This window comes from Acinonyx jubatus, chromosome D2 (assembly GCF_027475565.1).
Source record: "Acinonyx jubatus isolate Ajub_Pintada_27869175 chromosome D2, VMU_Ajub_asm_v1.0, whole genome shotgun sequence".
Classification (NCBI taxonomy): Eukaryota; Metazoa; Chordata; class Mammalia; order Carnivora; family Felidae; genus Acinonyx; species Acinonyx jubatus.
The window spans coordinates 79,644,277-79,666,828 of NC_069393.1; the positions used below are offsets into that span (position 1 = coordinate 79,644,277).

At 45.6% G+C, this 22,552-nt stretch overlaps 1 protein-coding gene across 3 annotated transcripts in view; it reads left to right on the forward strand.

Moving 5' to 3' along the window:
* The window catches only part of FANK1 (fibronectin type III and ankyrin repeat domains 1), a 107,355-nt gene extending 92,020 nt beyond the window's left edge, over positions 1-15,335 (forward strand). For 2 of the 3 annotated variants that reach the window (XM_053207583.1, XM_053207584.1), the window contains exons 4-11: positions 2,881-2,962; positions 3,980-4,054; positions 5,205-5,270; positions 11,306-11,471; positions 14,001-14,144; positions 14,669-14,746; positions 14,941-14,985; positions 15,088-15,335. In XM_053207583.1, coding sequence (XP_053063558.1) covers positions 2,881-2,962; positions 3,980-4,054; positions 5,205-5,270; positions 11,306-11,471; positions 14,001-14,144; positions 14,669-14,746; positions 14,941-14,985; positions 15,088-15,153 — 722 coding nt within the window. In that variant the 3' untranslated portion in view covers positions 15,154-15,335. The remainder of the gene's footprint in view (positions 1-2,880; positions 2,963-3,979; positions 4,055-5,204; positions 5,271-11,305; positions 11,472-14,000; positions 14,145-14,668; positions 14,747-14,940; positions 14,986-15,087) is intronic. The other variant, XM_053207585.1, reaches the window with a different exon arrangement.
* Positions 15,336-22,552: the final 7,217 nt, after the last annotated feature.

The following is a 22,552-nucleotide window of genomic DNA, read 5'->3' on the forward strand; positions in this document are numbered from 1 at the left end:
TGCACGCTGCGGGGCTTTGTGGGTAGGACGCACCAGGGGGTGCCCCCTACTGGGACAGCTGTACAGGTCATGTCAGACAGATGATGCCGATTGGAGGCGGTCGGTGCATCAATATGCTGGGATACCGCGAGTGCTTTTAGAGCTTTCTTTAAAATCTCAAGAAGTTAGCACTTTTCTGGAGCGTTTTAGTCTCTGGCATTCCCTTTCATCGAACACTTTGTGAGGGGGATCATAGTTGTTTATTTAAGAAGTCTGCTTATATTCAAGGTTTAATACGATTGGAAGCATGCGATGGCTTGGTCAGCTACCTCCCACCCGAGGAAGGAGCGTGGCCTTGTGAAAAGACTCGTTTTGAGGTCCGATGTTGCCCACTCCTACCTGCTGGACCTTGGACAACTTGCTCAGCCTTCCTGGCCCTCCATTGTGTGTTCTGAAGAAGAGTCTAGGAAGCCTTGTGTCGAGTCCTAGGTAGAGCTTACTCAGTAGGATTTGAGTTAGGATGCCATATTCTAAAAGTCAGTAGGACTAGGATGAGCTTCCTGTGTTCTTCTGGATGAGTCTATGCAAATTGCTTGTTTTTGTATTTTAAGTGGGGATTGAAGTTTGAGAGTCACAGGAGGGGGGCTATTTGGTGGGGTAGCAGATGCACAGTTGCCTCCTGCTCTTCTTCTCCTATCTGAAGAAGAGAGGGAAACCTTCCATGGGTTTGTCTACTCAAGTATGGATGGGTCACCTAATAGATCACTTGAAGTCCATATTACTCTAGCCCAGAGTTTCTCAACATTGGCACTTTTGACATTTGGGGGCTGGATCATTGTCATCCTGTGTGCTGTAGGATGTTTGTCGGCATTCCTGGCCTCTAGCCAACAGATGTGACAACAAAAAAACGTCTCCAGACTTTGCCGAATGCCCTCTGGGGGCATGGGGAGGGTGTACAAAACCCTGCTCCCTTCCCTAGCCCCCAGGTGGAACCCCCAGGCTAGCCATGATCTTCCTGGGAAGACCCGGGGACAGCGGTAGGTCCTGTCCCTTGACATTTTATCACGATACTTTTATTTGAAGCTTTTGGCCTAAAAATATGTGCGGAATGATGAAAAGGAAGTACAATGTGGCTAAAAAAAATCTTTAGGAGATTGGCAAGCTCTAGCAGACAAAATTGTTATTTCAGAACGGTTTTAACTTGGCTTAACTTTATTTTTACCAGAAGAAAGGGTATCAGTTAAAAGGTCACTCTGATAGTGATCCCTACATTCTTCTGTCCCCGGTTTCCCAGCAAAAATCCTCCAAGGAAACCGGTAGGAAAGTGGCTCCAGTGCCCAGGAGCTGACATCCCACAGAGTTTTTCTACCATAAGGAGCAGGAGCAGGGAGTTTTACTTCCCACTGGGCAGCGATGCGCAGGGGGCCTCTGCAGAGAGGGCGGTGAGGTGGTGGGTGGGCCCCAGGAAGCAGTCTGGGGTGCAGTGTAGGGGGTGGGTGTTTTAGGGTTTAGGATACTAAAGGGAGGGGAACGTGCTTGTCTTGTTCTCTCTGGTCAGTGTCAAGACCGGACGTGTGAGTTACTTAATGAACGTTTGTTGAATGAATGAATGAATGAATGAGACCTTTGAGCTGCCGGAACTGGGGATTATCAACTCGGTACCCATCTGGGTCAGGTGCTAAGTGCGTGTAGGGGGCTGGGCGTAGGCAGAAGAGCATGGTGGGGCTGTGCCGCATAAGGGCAGCCGCCACGCCCTAATGCCACCAGCTCGACCACAGACCCGTGTTGGATATTAACCGGGTGCCAGGTGCTGTTCTGAGTGCCTCCCTTGTGTCTCATTTAAGCGTAAGTGTTCACACAATTAGGACGTCCATGTGAAACAAGTCAAGTCGTGGAACAAATGCCTTGAAAGATGGGCTTCCCTCACCTGGTCCTTTTTCCTCCCACTCTGCTCATTTCTGAACTTCAAGCCTTTTCTCCTCTCTGAGGAGTTCCTGTTCTCCAGCACAGAGGGACGCCCTCCCTTCTGCCCCACTTCCCGTTGTGCCTTGAGTATTTTGCAGAACCCTCTTCCTCGCTCTTCTCCACTTGGCAGGCTCTCCCCCACAATCGGGCTTTCTCACGGCGGTCCCCCTCTGTGAATGAGCCCTTCCTGCCCCCGGAAGCTCGGGAGAGACCGGGCCAACCTGAATGTTACATTCTTGGGAAGAACTGAAATTTAGGATTTCAAGTATCAAAGCAATTTAAAGCAGATTTGTTTTAAAGGTTTTATTTTTTAAAATTTATTTTTGAGAGAGAGAGAGAGAGAGAACATGGGAGGGGCAGAGAGAGAGGGAGAGAGAATCCCAAGCAGGCTCCGCCCTGTTAGCATAGAGTCCGACGTGAGGCTTGAACTCCCGAATCGTGAGATCATGACCTGAGCTAAACCCAAGAGTCGAACGCTTAACCGACGCAGCCACCCAGGCGCCCCTATATCGAAGCAATTTATTTTTATTGTTTCTTCAAGCAGTTTAGTGACTCTTTGGCAAACAAAACCATATTGTGACGATAGTGGGGCTTTTCCTGGCTCATAAGAGGCGTGTATTAAGTCTTAGGAAATCTGAAAGCATTATTTTCACATATCAAAACCACACTCACAAAGTAATACTCTTAGAACTCGAGACTATCCCCGGTCCTTAGGACCATCTAAATGTTCTTAATCTACAGAAACAAGGTCTTTTTCAGTAAAAGAAGTTCAATAGGAAACCGAAGATCTACTTAACGGAATAGCCAAGTGCCTTCTTGGAGGTGAACGTGTGAGCATCCACTCCAGTCCACTGGGTGGGGGGCGGCGGGGGAGGTAGCCAGGATGAATCTTCTCTCTGTGATTTTGGATGACTGCTTTCCATCTTCTTTGTTCAGGAGAACCCATAAGTAATGAGCACTTTCATCGAGCTGTCAGTGTGAATGATGAAGATTTGCTGGTTCGAATACTTCAAGGAGGGTGAGAGAAATCTGCCTTAAATTTTTTTTTTTTTTTAATTTTTAATGCCCAGCAAGTGCGTAAAATCACACTTACTTCCCCCAGATTTTCCATGCCTTCGACATTGCTCCAAAGTTGATCTCCGGTGACTAGTGTGATTCAGCATAGTTAATAAAGATGACCTTTATGCCCCGTGTAAATCCTATATTTTATAATTATCTAATGAAAATTGAAGATGAAAATGAGAAGTCTGGGTGTCCTGTGTTCTTTCCCAGAAATAATTTCTGACTCTGGCTTCTCTGCCATAGCGTTTAGGCACCTTTCACCCCCAAGGTGCCCATATTTATCTCATTCCTGATGAAATTAAGGAATCATGACATCAGCTGTTTCTTATTCAAAAGGTTGGTAAAACGCTCAAAGAAAGGTAGCCAATACAGTGGCTACCGATGGGACGTTGAGGCTGCCTCCTAATGCAAAGGGGACGATGTAACTTAGATTCTTTTTGAGTATCAATAGTTTGGAGTGTGTGAGAAGACAGGTCATTTGCGAGTAGGGCTCTTAAGTTGGAGAAGAGAGGTATCCCACAAAAAGCCAAGGCTTCTAAACTGGTATTTAAGAGCTCTGCTTTCCTCCTTCAGTGGCAGCGTTTCTTGTCCGTTAGGTGAGATGGGAAAGCATGTCTCCCCCAGTGTAGGCTCGTGGTGGACCAGTGTCTGAACCGAAGACCGTGTCCCCTGCTATAGGCGGGGGAGGTACTCCTCATAGAGTGTCCCATCTGGTGGCATCATGGTTCTGAGTTGAAGGGATTGCTTAGTCTAAGTGAAATCACAACACTTTTCTCTCCTTGTGCCTTTGAATCCTTTTAAAATATTAGGCAGGGCAGTTGAAGACCACAGAAACTTAATGGCCCCGAAGAAATCGGAATTTTTGGGAAAGTGAATCATTGTGGCCACCTGTGCCCTGCGCGAGACATCAGCGGTGACTCTCCAGGGAGCCATGCCAAGCACGTTAATCTCTTTTCTCCGTGTTTTTCCCAAGAAACGTTAAGGTGGATGTTCCCAATAAGTTTGGCTTTACCGCCCTGATGGTCGCTGCCCAGAAAGGATATACCAGGTGGGGCTCCTCCTCTCGTATCTCTGAGTGGTTGAACATTTGTCTTTCCCCAAAGGCTCCGGTCAGAATATGGGCAGGGAGGGAACAGAGCATGCAGGAACCCCACTTCTTCTCCCTTTCCAAAACCGTGCCATGTAAGGGCGGAACAAAAACTAAGCTGTGTTTTTTTCCTTTTTTAACTTTTTATTTATTTATTTTTCTTTTTTTAATGTGTTTTTTTATGCCTTTATGTGTGTTTTCTTTTTGTTTATTTTTGAGAGAGGGAGCATGTGTGTGAGCGAGTGGGGGAGGGGCAGCGAGAGAGAGAGAGAGGGACGGAGGGAGAGAGAGAGAGAGGTGGGGACAGAGGATCCGAAGCGGGCTCTGCGCTGACAGCAGAGAGTCCGATGTGGGGTTCGAACTCACGAACTGTGAGATCGTGACCTGAGCCAAAGTCAGATGCTCAACCGACTGAGTCACCCAGGCGCCCCTCAGCCGTCTTAATCACGAAGTTCTACAACAAGCAGGAGGCCATGTAAAAATGTATAAATCCTATGGTGAGGAAGAGAGGTAGTCACTTAATTGTATTTTCTAATATATTTTATATGTCCCAGGAAAACTGGTTATTGGAATTTGAATTTCGTTAGAAAAAAATAAAGCGGAAGGGATATTGATTCTGGAAAACCAACTTTCCTGATAGGTTGCTAAGATATAATTTTCACTGACACACTCCATTATCTCTATGCCACGCAGAAGCATAAATACGAATAGCCTATTTTTCAATCATGTTTATATTGAACTACTTAAGTGCCCATTTTGGAAAAAAAGACCTATATTTTATCAAATGCTGCCGTTCGAAAATCTATTTAAAAGGGTCATTAAAGTGACAGTGGATTAGTTTGATAGTATAATGTGTTTCATGTGATATACTTTGTTCCCAATGAATAGTTCATGTGAGGGATAGACTCCCCCTCCCCCTTTTTTTTGGTGTTGAAGGGGTAGTTTTCTGGTTTAAAAACCTCCTGCCTTCGAAGCCAGCTGGCCTCTGAAGATAGAGAAGAAAGTATGGAGATGGGTCTTAAATGTAGTGCTGTTTATGGTTAGTGCATCATCGTGGGTTCCTACCCATCAAAGCTACAGATCTAGTGACATTCAAATTTGTCTCCTTTAGGCTTGTGAAAATCCTCGTTTCTAATGGCACAGATGTGAATCTGAAGAACGGGAGTGGCAAGGACAGGTAGGTGGCTAACGTGCCCTGAGATGTCCCCCGACTTGTGTGACTAGGCTTGTGCCCAGCGGGTTTTTGATCCAACCCAAATATTTGATGCAGCTTCTTTCAACAGGACTGTATCCCAACTGAAAGATGTCGATGACAAAGGCTGGCTTGTTCATTGGTATACTCATTCCTTCGTTCAGCAGGGTGTTTATGGGCCACAAATTATAATGCACGTACCCTCAGTCAAAGATACGACCCAAGAACTTTGTGCGGCAAAAGCTCGGGGTGCAGTGTGGGAGAAGTTTTCGAAAAGATCGTGCAACTTGGCAACCTATATTTAGAGAGATAAAAGAATGTTCTACAAGGACTTAAAAATAATCACCGTTCTAGCGATTAGGTTTAATTAACTGATTAATTCTAAGCAACCCGTATTTGTCGGGTAGAACGGTGTGGAAAACGCAAGGGCTTTGCTCAAGGAGCTTAGAGTCACATCAGAGTGCAGCTCAAAGGTGTGTGCCCTACAGACTAGTGTCTTAAGGGTGGCTACAAAACACTGGTCACCTTTGGTGGGCCACAAGGGAAAAATAGCAATTCCTAAGCTCAGAAAGCCTAACCCACTACAGGCTATGAACACACACAGTAATGGATTTTAAGGAATGCTTAAAAAAATCCCTTAAAAAGTTAAAAAGTTTTCTGAGTAACCCTTGGGTTAATTTGGAATTAAGCCTTCAACTCAAGAAGTTTGAAAAAGAATAATACCAACTTAAAGAAAATACGGACCTTGAGAGGTAGGAAAGAGGAAAGAAAAGGAGAAGTTGATCAGAAAACTGAAGGATTGTTTGGGGCACCTGGGTGGCTCAGTCACTTGAGCGTCTGTCTGATTCTTGGTTTCGGCTCAGGTCGTGATCCCAGGGTCGTGAGGTTGAGCCCTGCATCGGGCTCTGCGTTGAGTGTGGAGCCTGCTTAAGATTCTCTCTCTCTCTCTCTCTCTCTCTCTCTCTCTCTCTCTCTCTCTCTCTGTCTCTCTGTCTCTCTCTGCCCCTCCCCTGCTTGTGCTTTCTCTCTAAAAAATAAAGTTAAAAAAAAAGAAAATAGAAAGATCGTTGAATAACGTAAGAGCAAAAAAACGCAAGCTGCTGCATAAAAAAAGCTACACAAGAAAATGGACCAATTTATTACAAATCTGAGAAAAATTAGAATTTTGAAATGGTACATAGCCATAGTTAGAAGATCTTTTGGAAATTTAAGAAGAATAAATAGAATTTTGGAAGGGTCCGTAATAGTGGCGATAGAGGAAATCTCCATGTAAAAAGAAAATGGTGCACTTGTGTCTATGGTAGTAGAGTTGAAAATTTCATGGAAACTATCTTTTCGATGATACCTTTCCTGAGAAAATTTACATGACCAAAACCAACCCAAGGTGCAGAAAATCTGCAACAACCAATATCCATGGAAGACATGAGAAAATTATTAAAGGCTTACCTCCAGCACAGGTTCTGTGGCTTGACGGTTCTACCCATAAGCTTGCTCAGATTTTAGGTACCGATGACTTTGAACTTTTCCAGAGCAGAGAGGAAGTTGGAAAGTTACAGAGGATAACCTGACTGCTAAAGTCTGATACAAAGAAAGCTGCTCACGTGTTGATATGTACACAGGTATTGATGTCTCTTCCATCCCAACTCAGAGGATCATGCAGGAGGGTAAGGAGGTCTAGATTAGGAAATTTCTTAATATAATGCTTCCTGTTAGTAGACCAAAGGTGAAAACCTGTGTATGTGTAGACACAAAACAAAAATTTGGTGCAGCTCGGCCCCTTTACTAGTTAAAGTATCTTCGTCTTTAAAGTGCAGGATGCTGGGGCGCCTGGGTGGCACAGTCGGTTAAGCGTCCGACTTCAGCTCAGGTCACGATCTCGCGGTCCGTAAGTTCGAGCCCCGCGTCGGGCTCTGGGCTGATGGCTCAGAGCTTGGAGCCTGCTTCCGATTCTGTGTCTCCCTCTCTCTCTGCCCCTCCCCCGTTCATGCTCTGTCTCTCTCTGTCTCAAAAATAAATAAACATTAAAAAAATTTTTTTTAAAGTGCAGGATGCTTTCAGTCCTGTCATAGTGTCTGGTACATGAGAGGACCTGCCTCTGCTGATGAAGTGAGTCCTTTGATTCCATCACACCAAGTTGTGTATCGTGGAAGACGGTCAGTTGGTATCCTTCTCAGTATTGACAGATTCCTTTTAAAACTTAGTAGTGAAGCCCACGAGAGTGGGTGAGAGCCAGATAGCTTGATGTCAAATCCAGATTCCTCTATGTTCGGGCGTAGGACATTGAGCAGGTTACTTAACCTCTCTGACCTCAATTTCCCCGTCTACAAGATAAGGGTAACAGAAGTACTTCGAGAATTGTGAGCCCTTAACAAGTGCATATATGCATATATGAAATGCATAGAACGGTGCTTTGGCATCTGGTAACTACACATTGTATGTTACTTCGTGATCGGTATTCTGGAACACCGATCAGTCTGGCGAGATATGAAATGGAGTAAGAGTTCTGCACCTTCCTTGCAGTCCCCAAGAGAATCAGCTTTCAAATACTTGGACTTGATAAGGAGGTTCGGTAAAGGGGCCAGCTACAAGATAAAGGAAGAAATCGTCTTAAATAACAGCAATAACCAGTTAATAAATATAATGAGGGAAGCAAAATAGAATAAAAGTATCTAAGGAAAGTGAGAAATTTGTATTCAAAGCCTATAAAAAGTACTGAGAGATCTAAAAGTTTAAAAAACAGGGACATATTCCATATGCTAGGATGGCAAGACTGGATCCTGTAAAATTTTCAGTTTTTCCCAGATTAATAATATATTGACCCAGTATAGCCTCACAAGGAATTATTCTTGGGAGCCCATCAAAATGGTTTTGTGATTCACCTGGAAGAACGAAGGGACGACAACAGCCATTACCTTTGTTGGAGAGAAGTGTGGCAAGACTTTGGACAGTTATTAAAATGCCTTATAAAGTTATAGTAATTAATGTAGTATGATCCTGGCATAAATACTTGGAAACAAAGATCTATAGTGTGAAATAGAAATAGGTCCCCATGGATGTAAGAAGTTTATGATGATGGGGGCAACACAGCCTAATGAGGAACATGTTAGAAAAAGCTATTTGAAGAAAAATTAAATTCTGGCCTTATATAGCCATGCACCCAAATAAATTCCAGATGAATTAAGAATTAAATGTAAAGGGCACCTGGGTGGCTCAGTTGGTTAAGCGTCCGACTTTGGCTCAGGTCATGATCTCACAGTTCGTGGATTCGAGCCCCGCATCGGGCTCTGTGCTGACAGCTCAGAGCCTGGAACCTGCTTTGGATTCTGTGTCTCCTTCTCTCTGCCCCTCCCCTGCTTGCACTCTGTCTCTGTCTCTTTCTCTCTCTCTCTCTCAAAAATGAATAAACATTAAAAAAAATTAAAAAAGAATTAAATGTAAAAAACAGAACCATAGAAAACACAGTATATATCTATCAGATCTTGCAATGGGAAAGGCAAAATCATAGATGTATATAAGTCCCTAAGGAGAAGATTAAAAGCACCTAACACCTTTTAAAAAAGCTTAATGACAAAGTTAAGGATAGTCCGGGGGAAAGATTTGCAAATACATTATAGAGAAATGACTGGCATCTTTAATCCAGAGAAGATCCACATACAACCCCCCCCCCCCAAAGATACACAGTAAAAAAGAGCAGTTTACACAAAATGACAATTCATAGCAGAAAAAATCAAAAAGCTAACATGCAGAACTGCTAGTAATAAAAATTACAAGCGTATTGTCATATTGTTCATTGAAAAATGATAGTAGGGGCACCTGGGTGGCTCAGTCGGTTGAGGTCAGGCCTCAGCTCAGGTCATGATCTCGTGGTCCGTGGGTTCGCGCCCCACATGGGGCTCACTGCCGTCAGCCTGTCAGTGCAGAGCCTGCTCTGGATCCTCTGTCCCCCCTCTCACTGCCCCTCCGCCGCTTATGTGCACATGTGTGCTCTCTCTCTCTCTCTGTCTCTCAAAAAATAAAACATTAAAAAAATGTTAGTGGTGCTGGTGTAGGTGAATAAAATGGGCTCGTGTTACTCGAATGCAGTTGACCAAAGTGTAAGTTGATGTACTCTCTGTGGAAAGCGATGCATCTAAAGGGAGCCTGAAACAGCTGCATGAAGCATTGGCAGTCTATGTACTCAGCAAGCCCCGCACGTCTTGGGCAGGTCAAGGGCCCGCTGGCCCTCTTCCAGGAGTCTCCAAGAAGTGAAGGCCTGCATCAGGATACAGAAGTGTGGACGTCTGGTTCCAGCCCAGCCTAGGCTTGGGTCTCAGAGCTGGACATTGTCTTTATCACTCAGAGACTTTGTAGAATTGCCCTCTTGGGAAGACCTTCCTCCCCCTCACCCCCGCTCAACTCTTTGTTTTGAAAAGTTCAAACATTTAGCGAAGTTGCAAGAACAGTACGAATGAATTTCTATATACTCACCACCTAGGTTTGGCAGTTGTTGAATCTTAGCCGTATTTGCTTCTCTGTCTACATTTTTATTAGCTTTTAACTATTTCGAGGCTGGTAGGCACCATAACCCTCTACCCCTCAATGTTTCAGTTGCCTAAAAACCAGGCCGTCAACCTGCATAACCTAAGACACTTCACACGAATTCCTGGACATCGCTGATGCTCCCGTCACTTATTCAGGTCTCCTCACTTGCCCTCCGAAAGGTCACCATGGCTTTATTGGGGAGGGGGCTATGGGGCAAGACCATGATCCAACTAAGGCTCATACGTGACATCTGGTTGTCCTATCTGCTTAATCTCTTTTATTCTAGACTGGTCCTCTGTCCATGTTTTTTTTGGCTTAAATATTTTATTTTTCTCCTAGCAATGACATTTTGAGGAGACCAGACCAGTTATCCTATAGAATGCTCTCTGTCCTTGAGTTGCCTAGTTGTCTCCTACTTGTGGAGGCAGCGTTCACCTTGTTCATTTGTCCCTTTATTGCCAATGAAGTTAAAATTAGGTTTAAAGGCTTGATGAGGTGCAGGTTAACTTTCAGAGCTAGTGTTGTGACTATCCATCAGGAAGGCATGTTGGCCCACAGTTGGTGATTCTAGGTTTGCTCATTTGGTTCAAGTGTAATGACTAAACCTCTTCTTTGTAAAAATGTGGTTTCCCACTGAAATCAGCAAATTATCGACGGGCTGATCATTCGGCATGGCGTGAGTGTCCTGTGCTCCCTTAACCTTTTACCCAGTAATTTTGCCATCCACTGATGGTCCCTGCCCAAATCAATTATTTAATTTGGAGTTGCAAAAATGTGACTTCCTGATTCTGTAATTCCTTCCATGTTGATTAGCTGGCAGGCTTCTATGAAAAAGGGCTTTCCCTCATCAACTGAGGATAGTCTACATTTCATTCTACAAAGGCAGACTAAATGTTTAATTATTTTCTTTAAATACCAAGATTTAGAGTATGGAATTGGCCAAATAGCCATCTTCAATAATGTCAAAGGAGTTATTTTCTCCCCTCTATTTTTTTTGAATATCTTCATGGACTCATGGATATTTTTAAATCCAATGTCTTACTCAGTTACAGTGATACTTTATTTTTTTGTAATTGCAGTATAATTCACACACTCCTTTAAAATTCGGCACTTAAAGAATGTATTAACAAAGTTGTGCAACCCCTGCCACTGTATAATTCCAGAACATTGTCAATCAGCCCAGAAAGAAGCCCTCTACTCCTTGGCAGTCCCTCCCCACTTCTTCTCCCCCAGCCCCTGGAAACAGCTAATGTTCCGGTTCTATCCCTGTGGGTTTGCCTGTTCTGGGCATTTCACGTAAATGGAATCATAAAATATGCCTTTTGTGTCCAACTTATTTAGTGCAACGTCTGAAGGCTTTTTCAACATTTCACATGAATAACCTTCGGGGCTCTTCTACTCACGTTAGGATTTCTTGGTTTAAGCCGTGGAGGGTGAGATGTGGACCTGAGTTTGGCAACTGCACTTACAGCTAATGCTGCTGCTTCTATATGTTGCAGTCTGATGCTTGCGTGCTATGCGGGACACCTGGATGTGGTGAAATATCTCCGAAGACACGGTGCTTCTTGGGAGACCAGAGACCTAGGAGGCTGTACGGCTCTGCACTGGGCCGCGGATGGAGGCCACTGCAATGTGATCGAGTGGATGATAAAAGATGGCTGTGAGGTACGGGATCTTCCTTGTCAACTACACCTGTGTCCTTAAGACCTTGAAACTCTGTTCCACAGGGTTGAGGAGAAGCAGAGTCTTATGTGGATGCCCTTGATTAGTTCAACTTAGAAATGCTGCAGAAAGTTCTCTGACTTCTCAGTGAGAAAGTTCCGGAAGCCTTGGGAAAAGAGATCACCGTAGAATTGATAGGATAGTGAAGCTTCAGATTGTCATGGAGGTTTGTCTTGTGTAGGAAAAAACAAAACAAAACAATTGATGAATCCAGAGCTGGACTTGACCATGCTTCCATTTTGGTTGTTCCTTTGTTCATTCGGTCATTATCTGTTCACTCGGTCTGTCAGCAAAACTTTACTGAGCACCTGCCACGTACTGGAGACTCTCTTAGGTGCCGTAGACACAGGATGTCAAGAACCCTCACAGCCATAGGGCTCTTTGTTGCCCTTGGAATTAGACTCTCTTTATTCTTGGGTTGCTTTAAAGATTCTTCATCACAAAACCCTTCCAGAGAGCAAAGGGATCATGTCACAAACAGCATTTCAGCTCCTAGGGCCTTTATCTTGAAGCAGGCAGGTGGGTATCCTTCTGGTATTTTCATGTTATCAGGAAGTACAAATTTGGTTTAGCAAAGAGGATCGGCATTGTTTGGACTTCTGTAGCTGTTTGAAGGTCAAGAAGAAGGATTAGCTCAATCATGGTGATTGCTGATAACTTTGAGAACTTTAGTGCAAGACTGGAAAGAAGTTAAATAAAAATTTCAAGGCCCGGAAGTAAGGAATCGTGGCAAACAAAATGCTGTCCTCACTGAGATTGCCAGATGGCGGAGAGCACTGAGAATTGAAACCGTTGACCTGGAAAATAAACCCAAACTGGGAAAAGTCATGTCTCTTGGAAGATGTGGGCAGATTTGTTCCAGCTTGTCCCTGAAGCGTGTTTGAGGGAAGCCCAGGCCTAATTGTGGGGTCTCACTGGCCCCTGCTGATGCCTTCAGTGGCCTGAGGAAGGGGCCCCTTGAAGGAAAAACTTCAGTCGTTAAGGTAATTCCTTTTTATTACGTTTCTTGTTATCTTTGTTTTAGAAAGCTGCACAAGAGGTCGGAAGGATTAGCCTGTGGGCCTTGGTGGCAGGGCCAGGCCCCACCTGCCTTGTGTGGTAGTGAGAACCTCAGTCTCCTCGTTTGGTTTATGATGAACTCTGCTCATGCTTTGGTCCCAGTAAAAGTCTGTAGTTAAAAATGGAGGTTAACCTTTGCTGAAAGAAGGGCGTGTCTCCGCCATGATCCTTTAAATACTGTAGTTTTGGAAACATAGACTTTCTGGGCTTCAGATACGAGCACACTTATTGGGGGTAAATTCTCTTTCTGTAGCGCTGGAGTTACATGAATGTGTCCACTGAAGATCTCTACGTGGCTGGTGGAGGGCGGGTAGATGATGTCAACATGAGTGCCTCCGTGTTTTTGCCAGAGGGGTCACCCGTTGTTTGGGTGACTTGGCTACAGGAGGGATCTGGGAGCCAAGCAGGGCATTGGGGCCACCCTTCTGGAATATGATGATTTTATACCAACAGTGGCTGACTTGTGTGGGGAACCATCTCCGCATTTAATGAGCCATGTGACCTCGGGAAAGGCGTTTGACTTCTCGGAGATTTGGTTTCATCATTTGTAAAGCATCAATAAAAGCACCTACCCCTAGTTAACCCTCAGAACCAAACGAGAAAATGTGGGTCAACGTTCACCGGAAGACCGCATAAAGCACGATGTAAAACAAGGCGATTATTTTATTATTTAAACATAATGGAGTCTGTTGCTCCAAGGTTATTTGTTATTTGCATGACAAAGAGGTGCAAATCCTAATGATGTTGCAGAGGATAATCTCATACATACAAATAACCTGCGGCGTTCCCAGGACTTACTGGCAGTTTCTGGTTATGTTATTCCATTCTAGTGTTTTACTAACATCTTTGTGTAATCCTTCCGTAACACAGTTAGGGGTGTTTGTGCGTGTCTGTGCACACACACACACATTTTTTTTTTTAATGTTTATTTTGGGGGGGGGGGGAGAGGGTGGGGGAGGGGCAGAGAGAGAAGGAGACACAGAATCCGAAGCAGGCTCCAGGCTCGGAGCTGTCCGCACAGAGGTCCGTGTGGGACTCGAACTCACGGTGAGATCATGACCTGAGCCAAAAAGTCTGACGCTTCACCGACTGAGCCACCCAGGCGCCCCAGGGGCGCTTCATTTTTTCTATTCCGTCTTTCAACCATTTGAACGAAATGTAGATGAAGATACCAGTGTGAGGTCCCGGGGCCTCCCCGCACCCTGTACAGGTGCCTGAACACAGCACCTCACTGCATGTGAGTGTGCGGTCTGTGGGCACGGTCCCCTTGCTCCTCCCCGTGTCTCAGTCCTCACCAGCTCTCCAACTCGGGGGCAGGGGGGTTGGGTCAGTCACCATTCCTTTGTAAGTTTCTGATGAATGCTTTTAGGGAAAAGAGACTGGACTCAGGGCAGCTCTTCCTCTGGCATAAAGGTAGACGCTGCGGACACGGGCTCGGGATGGACCCCGCTCATGAGGGTGTCTGCGGTCTCAGGAAACCAGAAGGTAGCCTCTCTGCTGATCGAAGCGGGAGCGGATGTGAACATGAAGGATAAAGACGGAAAGACGCCTCTAATGGTATGCCACCCTTCAGAAAACAGCCCGGCTTTGTGTGCGCCATTGGGAGGCGAGGCGCTTCTGTAATTAGCCAATTCTGGTGAATTCGGCCGTGCGCGAGCCCTGGGCCTTGGCTGCCTGTATGTATTCCCCACCGGCCTGTAGTGAAGGCATGACAAGGTCACTACAGTAGTTTTGTTGTCTTCCTACAACTCTTTCCTTAAGGATTACCAGCCCCAGCCCCCTGGGCCTTTGCAGGGTCCCAACAGATCTGTTAAAGTAAAGGACGTGCTGCTTTCTGTGCTGGTCCCGCCTGGCGTTTCTCTCTCGTGTCATCTTCTTGGGGAGAAAGGCAGACTCTGCTTCCATGTCCCTGGCGCTCACCTTCGCCCCAAAGCCGCGGTGGCCCTGGCTGGCTCTGCCTTCCGGAGAAATCGGCTGGCCGATTTTCCGGGCCCGCCTGCACGGGGTCCACCCTGACCGCCGGCCGCGTCCTCCGCAGGGAGGGCGGCCTCTCTCACACCCCGCTGACTTTTGTTTCTCAGGTGGCCGTGTTGAATAATCACGAGGAGTTAGTCCAGTTACTTCTTGATAAAGGGGCAGACGCAAGTGTAAAAAATGAGGTAAATAACTCCTTCTTTATCTAAAGTCTTTCCCTGGAGGAGAAATATATACATATATATGCATATATACCTATATACGTATATACATATGTATATACGTGCACATATATATATACGTATATATGTACACGTATATACGTATACACACACACACACACATGCATATGTATAATCTTTGTTGTTTTCACTTTCAGTTCGGCAAAGGTGTCCTAGAAATGGCCAGAGTTTTTGACAGACAGGTTGGGATGCTCTTGGTGATTTTCAAGGCTAATTTTGTGGTACTTTTAACATAAAAGAGCCCCGGACCCTTGGATTACCTTCATCTGTTTTTGTTTCTCTAGAACGTGGTCTCCTTATTAGAAGAAAGGAAAAGAAAACAAATGGCGAAGAAGCCCTCTGTCTGCTGAGCCGGGCCCCACGTAGCCCGACAGCCCCGGGGAAACAACGTCCCACGTTTGACTATTTGATTTTATTTCTTTGATTGGTTTGATTTTTTTTTATTTGATTATTTATTTTCGTTGAAGGTTCACCGTGACTTTTGTAACGTACAACTGTTTCCCACTTTGAAATACATCTTTTTACCTATGCACGCGGGCCTGTGGTGTCCTCACTGGGCGTCTCCGGCACGGGGATGTTTTCTTGCACTTGGGCCTTTTGGAGTGAGACACGAAACAAAATATTTATGCACTGGAGCTGCACAAACATACATGGATCTCCCACTTTCCGCTCCCCCCCCCCAACCCCAAGGCTGTCCTCTGAGCCGCTCCGGGACCTTGTGGACATTCTTCCCCTCATGTGTTTTCAATTATGACCTCCCCTCCCGACTCCGGGCCTTCCAGGCTGCGTGGTCAGGCTGGTGTTCCCTCCTGGAGGGACAGCTCCTCCCGAAAGCCCAGGAGGCCACGTGCAAAGCTTTCTCCTCAGCTGTTGGCCTCACATCAAAGCACAAAATCCATATTTCAAGACTCCAATTCCGCTCTATTAGAGGTGTTTGGTGGAGGGTCAGTCTGTTTTAGAACAGACCTGTCTGAGAATGTGTGTGCATATACTTCGGCCCTGACAATGAAAGGCCCAGCCTGCTGGCACAGTGACACCTCTGCCGAAGAGAAGAGTCTTACGTTCTGCCTTCAGAGCAGCAGAAGGGTTTTTGATGCCGATCACGCGGTTGGGAGACCAGTAGGAATGAACCAGAGGTAGGTGTGCCGGTTGGGAGCTTAGGCACGCGTGCGTGGGAGCTTGAACATGGCAGACACACACGCGAAGCGGGCCAAGTGGGCTAGCGGACCGCGTGTGTTTCGTGGCTCCGGGGACAAGCGGGTTAACTCAGCCCCATGAGAAGGCCAGCTACGAAGGTCTGCCCAGGAGTGGAATTTTCTCTGTAAGGAAACACCGATGAAAAGGTAATTAAAGCTCTAAAGCTTTGGGGGGAAGGGCACAGAGAAAAAGCGCAGTTTTCTTGATGTTGGCAATGCTCAGCTTTATTCCACACAGTTTCTAGAATATCCACCTCAGGAATTGGATTCGTGGGTCATAGATCGTCCCTCTCCTTACGTACTTCATCAGTGTTTTACCTTTTGTACAAAAGCACATTCCTTTAAATTTGCCAGGTTAACTTTTTATTTTTTAGAGAAATCGTGAGCTGGGGAGAGAGAGGGAGAGAGAAAGGGAGGGGGAGAATGTCACAGGCTTCATGCTCTGTGCAGAGCCTGATGAGGGACTTGATCTCACGACCCCAGGATTATGACTTGAGCCAAAATTAAGGGTCAGACGCTCAACCGATAAAGCCACCCAGGCGCCCCTGGATTAACTTTTTAAATCTCTCTCAAAAATCAGAGCACAGAGTCACAACTCTCCCAAGGCCCCCGTGTTTCGCCCCCCAGGATCGGTGTTGAAATTCATCTCCATTTCGTTTCTCAGTCTGCCGTAGATCATAGTCACAAGCCCCCTCTGGGGCAAGAGTACGCATCCCTTCTTACTGACAAAACCTTGGCAACATGGTCCCATCTTCCTCACAGAAGCCTTGGCCACATAATGGGGGGACTTTGGTCGATGAGATGTTAACGGAAATGGCTCCTGCCCCTCTGAGCAGAAGTTTAAAGAATCTCCACGTCTCTCTTCTGCCAGGAGACCAGCTGTGACTCAGAGGGAGGCTGCACCATCAGCCCAGGGCCCCAAGGAGAGCAGAGCTGGCGCAGAGATGGGCGTGACCCGTGCGTAAGCAATAATCCTTGGGGTAAGTCACTGAAACTGACGGGTGGTTTCTTATCCCAGTGTAACTTAGCCGAAAATGACTGCTTCCGGGATCCTGTCATACACTTGTGAGTTTAATTTTCCACAAATGACATTCGCATCTCTCAAGCCCTATGGTTTCTGGCCTTACTCAGATTCTTAAAAATTCAGGGATAGAAACTAAATCTCCTCAAACGTCTTTTCAGCGTCTCTGGTAACCCTAATAAGGCATATTTCCCTGAAGTCGGTCGATTTGGTGACTTGATTAGATCTTAAAGGATGGAACCATCCTTCTTAAAATAATCTCACTGGAGATTGCAGTGGACTGCTGGATTCTTCTTGCTGGTGCTTTGTGTCTTTGCTTCTTATTTTTTTTCTTTAACGAGATTAGTGACTTATCTTGTGTTTTAATTTTCCCAAAGAAGCAACATATGGCTTGTGTTCCGCCATTTGGAATTTATTTTGTGGCTTAACGTACAAAATTTTATATATATATATATATATGTATGAAATTTAATATATATAGCATAATATATATTATTATATAATGTATACATAATAGTTTTATGTATGGTTCTGTGTACCTAGTTTTCCAGAAGCACTTTGAAAGAAGGCATATTCCGTATGTGTGAAGTATCCCAATTTGATATCAGTTTGATGACATTATTAACTGAGGTCTTCCAGGTACTTATTTTTTGCCTACTGGCTTTGATGTGGGTGAAAGGTGGTAAGAAAGAGAGACCCCTTGTTACCATTCTCTAGATCTATTTTTCTTTGTATTTTCTGCAGTTCTTTTTGAAGTTGGATTCTATTTTTCAAAAATTCATAAATTTCCATTAAACTTAGGTTTTCCTTCTGGGTAAGTCTGATGTCCGCATTTCTACCCCCGCATGCTTGTGTTTTTGAATTTCTCCCCTTTGTAAATAAGGTGACTTGAAAAAATTATTTTGCTCGGTTATACACTTGACATTGTTCAAAACGAGTGTCTTGTCCTCCTCCCCTGTTTAAAGACACCTTTCTTGTGCCATCACCTGACTGGTTTGTGTAGACTGGCAGCACCTGTCCCCTGACCCCCCCCCTCCGCCCACTCATTTTAGTGTCTTATGTACTGTTCCAGAATTTCCTTGTGCCTCTTTAAGTGGGTGAGATTATAGACACATTTTTTTAAACTTTATTTTTGAGAGAGAACAAGAGGAGGGGAGGGGCAGAGAGAGAGAGGGAGAGAGGATCTGAAGCGGGTTCGGCACCGACAGCAGTGAGCCCGATGTGGGGCTCGAACTCACGAACCTTGAGATCAGGACCCACCCTGACGCTGGACGCTCCCCCAGCTGACCCACGCAGGTGCCCCTAGTCACGTTTTTCCACACGAGGGTTTTTCCCTTTCCCCATTTTTGCAACGTTGTCAGTAACGAATGAGACACGTCTTTACGTTTACTGTATACCATTTATTGGATATAATATTCTTAACAAGAACTTTTTCTACGGAAATAGCAGGTTGTCACCTGTAGAGCCCCAGTATGAGAACTGTGTACAAAAGTAACAGACTGTAACATAAAAGGTATGTGAAAAAAGTTAGCAAACCGAAGCATTATAAATGGACGAAGCACTATGAAATTAATGGACTGGTTTGTTGAGAAGCGGTAACTTTGTACTGTGCCGAACAGCCTATAGCCACGAGTTAAAAAGACTTGGACTTAACGGTGTGCCACGGGCCTTCCTGACACCCTCCCAATCTGACCTAAGAGAAGGTCAGAGAACAATCTGCTCTGCCATCGCTTGTCCTGCTGGGACTGTTAGAGGGTTTTCTGTCTTTCTCATTTGATGCTTTTTTTTTTTTTCCCCATCACTGCCCTACTTAAGTACTTGCTTATAGGCCATGAACATAGATGTTTTTCGGTTTCCTTGTAAAACTAAAAAGATCACAAGGTATTTATTATTTTGCCTGGATTTGAACTGTGCTTCAACTGAGGACTGAATTATTTTATGGAAGGAGACCCACGGCGGGGGGGGAGGGGGGAGCCTAGAAGACATGTTTTTTTGCAGATGATGTGGAAGGTCAGGGTGGGTTCCAGAATATTCAACCTGAAAGAGCCGAATCCACTGAGCGTTCCTTTCAGTGTGTGGTAAATCTCCTGGCTGTCACTGCCCACGATGGACTGCTATCGCGATTCTATACGCACTGTTTCTTCTTCTAGGTTTTCCTCACATGCAACACTCTTATGGCTGGACTGGCTGCTGTCGCTGCTGTCCCAAGAGGAAAGAGGGGATTTTCATCCACGTGGAGGTAGATTGCTTCTGGAAGCATCCTCAGTGCCCGGAACTGGTTCTTGGCCCGGGGCTTACCACTCTTTCTTAGAGTGTTACTCGTATCGCTATCAGAGGTTCCAAAGTAGGTTTTAAAGGGACAGATGTCAACAGGGACTGGAGAGGGTGCCCAGGGAATCGTGCCATCCTAGACAGACGGATGTTCTGTGGCACGATGTTGCCTGGAAGGGGGACTCTTGCTGGGTTCAGAGCTGGGGGCATAGCTGGTGGGCTTGTGCCGTGCTGACACTCTGGAGAAGGCTGGGCTCGTGGGGGTAGTGACACAGTGTCACGGTCCCCGCTTTGGGCGACCTAAAGTAGCTATGACCACAGCAATCTGTCACCTTGGAGGGTCCTCTGGAAAAGAGGCTTGCCTCTAAGTGATGAGAAGCAAACAGATGGCGTAGCCTCCTCTGCCTTGTGTCCAGATGTGTTCACGGGCCTGCTCCTGAGTCGTGGGGGGAGGAACTGTGGCAGCCTAGGGACGGCCTCCGTGGGGTGGGGGGCGGGGGGCCATGAAACAATGGTACCTGCACTGTCCCCCGCCTGCCAGCCATAACGTATGAAGTCTGCAGCTTGAGAATCACGCCTGAGGGTCAGCAGCTGGCTGCGTGAGACTTCTGGGGAGGGTCGGTATGACGTTTATCTGGGTCACTTGTGGTTAGCTGGGGTCCTACGGATAGCAGTGAGGAGGGATCTCCGCCCTGGGCCAGCTGCTCCCAGAACACTGGAGAGGGAGCCCCGCCCCCCCCGTCCCCCCCGCCCCCCCCCCCCCCCCAGCACACGTTTTACATGAAATCAGCCTCACGAGGAAAGTGTGCGAAGGGGTCAGCTTGCACGAGAAGGCTGCGGCCTCCTGCCCAGGCATCTCGTCCTTTCCGTTGTCAGGGTCTCATTGGCTCAGAATGCTAATTTAGTAAACATGAACGGAGAGACGGCAGGAGGGGGCCGGGGCCTTCTCAGCTGGCCCAGCACCAGGGGGGATCACAGGCTCCTAAGGACAGCTTGTCACTGAGCAGAGCATTAGCTGCTTTTCTTTTAGGGGATGCATTGATGTGTTGTATTGATTTGCCAGAGAACAAGAGCCTGTGGGTTCAAGCCTGAGAACTCATACTAAAGTTAAGAAGGCATAAAAGTGTCCCCTCGGAGACCAGTCAGGCGTATTTATTCGCATGTAGTTTAATTTGTTGCTTTTGTGGTTTCTGTGACGTCATCCCACATGCGTAAGCTGGAAAAATTCACACTGGGAAGTATAACCTCCGTATGCATATTTTGACAATGGAAAATGTTATGCATTGTTTCTCTTGGTTGCTACCCATCTGATTCCATGTGTCAGGAAAACAAACTGTCACCAAAAAACTCAGGAGGTGAACTCTTAAACAGAATGCCTGGAAGATTAGCCATCTATTTTCCAGTAAGTGGGGTCAGAGAACTACACGTCTAACGAGACAGGGGAGAAAAGTGACCAGCCTCAGGGCCTACTTCGTGCCTAGACACGTTGAATTTCTCAGCGGCAGCCTTATAAACTCAAACCAACTCTTATTCATGCCTATAAAACTTTAAAACCATATTAAAAAAATAGACTGGCACTGAAATAGAAATAGTGATTTTTGTTGCCATCCTCTATAAGGCTATAAAAAGGGGGGGGGGTTCATCTTTCCCCCACCCCCAAAATACCTGGCTCTTTTCCTGTGTTCTATTAAAATGGAAGTTATTGCTAAATATAATTCTGCATCTTGGGAATACTGTTCCTTTAATAATATCTGTGTATTGTAAGGGGATGTTAGGTTTAAACAAGTATCCAGAAATAACGTGTATGGCTCTAGAAAAGCAATTACTACTATAGAGATACAAATGTGTCATCAGCTGCGGCTCCTAAATGGCCATCGATGATATTGTGTAAGATCACAGCATTAACCTTTTTTAATACCAGGCTATTCCTGGTTCTCCGAAATGGAAGCACAGGAATTACAGTTAAGGACAAAAAAAAAAAAAACAACAAAACAAAACAAAACCCAAAAAACAAAATTCACAGCCTCTTCCTCCCATAGGAGGAGGGGCTAAAATGACAGATCCAAGGGTTTGGGCATCTGTAAAGACAATACCCACACAATGCACCATAAAAATTCTGTAAACTTTTCACTAGCATCGGGTTTGGCCTTGATGCAATTACTAAGTGTAATATCAGTTACCGTAATTCTGTAGGTACTCATCAGCAGTAACATTTTCTAACATGGCTTTACCTTTTTCAGAAATTAATAATTGTATGATACAGATGCATGCTGTAGGAGTTGGAATGTTTTAGCGCTGGGCTCCCTTTTGTGTTTGTGACATGGCTTTAGTTAGTTTATCCGCGATCGTGATTACCATGTTGCCTAGATACGGTGGGGGAACACGGGGAGAGTTCACTGCAGTCTTGTTTTCTGGAAGGCAAACTGATTCTTGGTATATTTGGTCTCTCTGCTTCAAGGCCTGGAAAAACCGTTGAAATGACCCCAGTTGAAGTCTTCATCACAAAACACTCAAGAGTGAATTACAGAACTGTTGTCAGTTGCCTTCCAGTGTCAAAACGAGTCACATATGACCCCACTAGAAGACAGAGGCATAACGGCATTTTACCTTGTCTGAGTATTTTTGTCAATTTCATGCCGTTAGATGCAGGCAGCTTCAAGATCGTGTGGAGAAATGGCTCCCCAGTCAGACATTTGAAGAGTAAAAGGTTAAAGGGGACGCGGCCCAAGAATGCATTTCATGAATATTTAGGATTAGGAAATTGATTTCCTCATCACATTCTGTGCCGCTCAACAGGTAGGTTGCAAATGTTTATACTAAAAATATCTTTTCGAGATTCCTGCGGCCAAGCTGGGAAAATAGAATGCCCCCCCTAAATAACTTACGAGTAACTTAGGATTCTTTGTCCTAGGCGAACGGCGGACGCAGGCTGCCTCATGGCATCCATTCGGTTGTAGTTTTTGCAGGCATACGGAGTCTGCCCAATTTTTAGTAAGTTTGAACCTTGCAATAAAAGATTTTTATCTACAGGATTGATTCGCTAGATCTCGTTACTGGTTCACAGCTGAAAATAGTTATGGTCCCATGGAAAGCCTCATCCATCCGTCTGAACACAGAATCACTGTATTACGGTTGAGAAGGCAAGGTGGTAATTTGCTCAGCGCCAAACCGTACAGGGAGAGATTCAGGTTTGTGGTGCCTGGGCAGGAGCCTCCTTGTAGAAACGCCACCTTTCCCCATCTAGATAAGACGCGGAGGCCA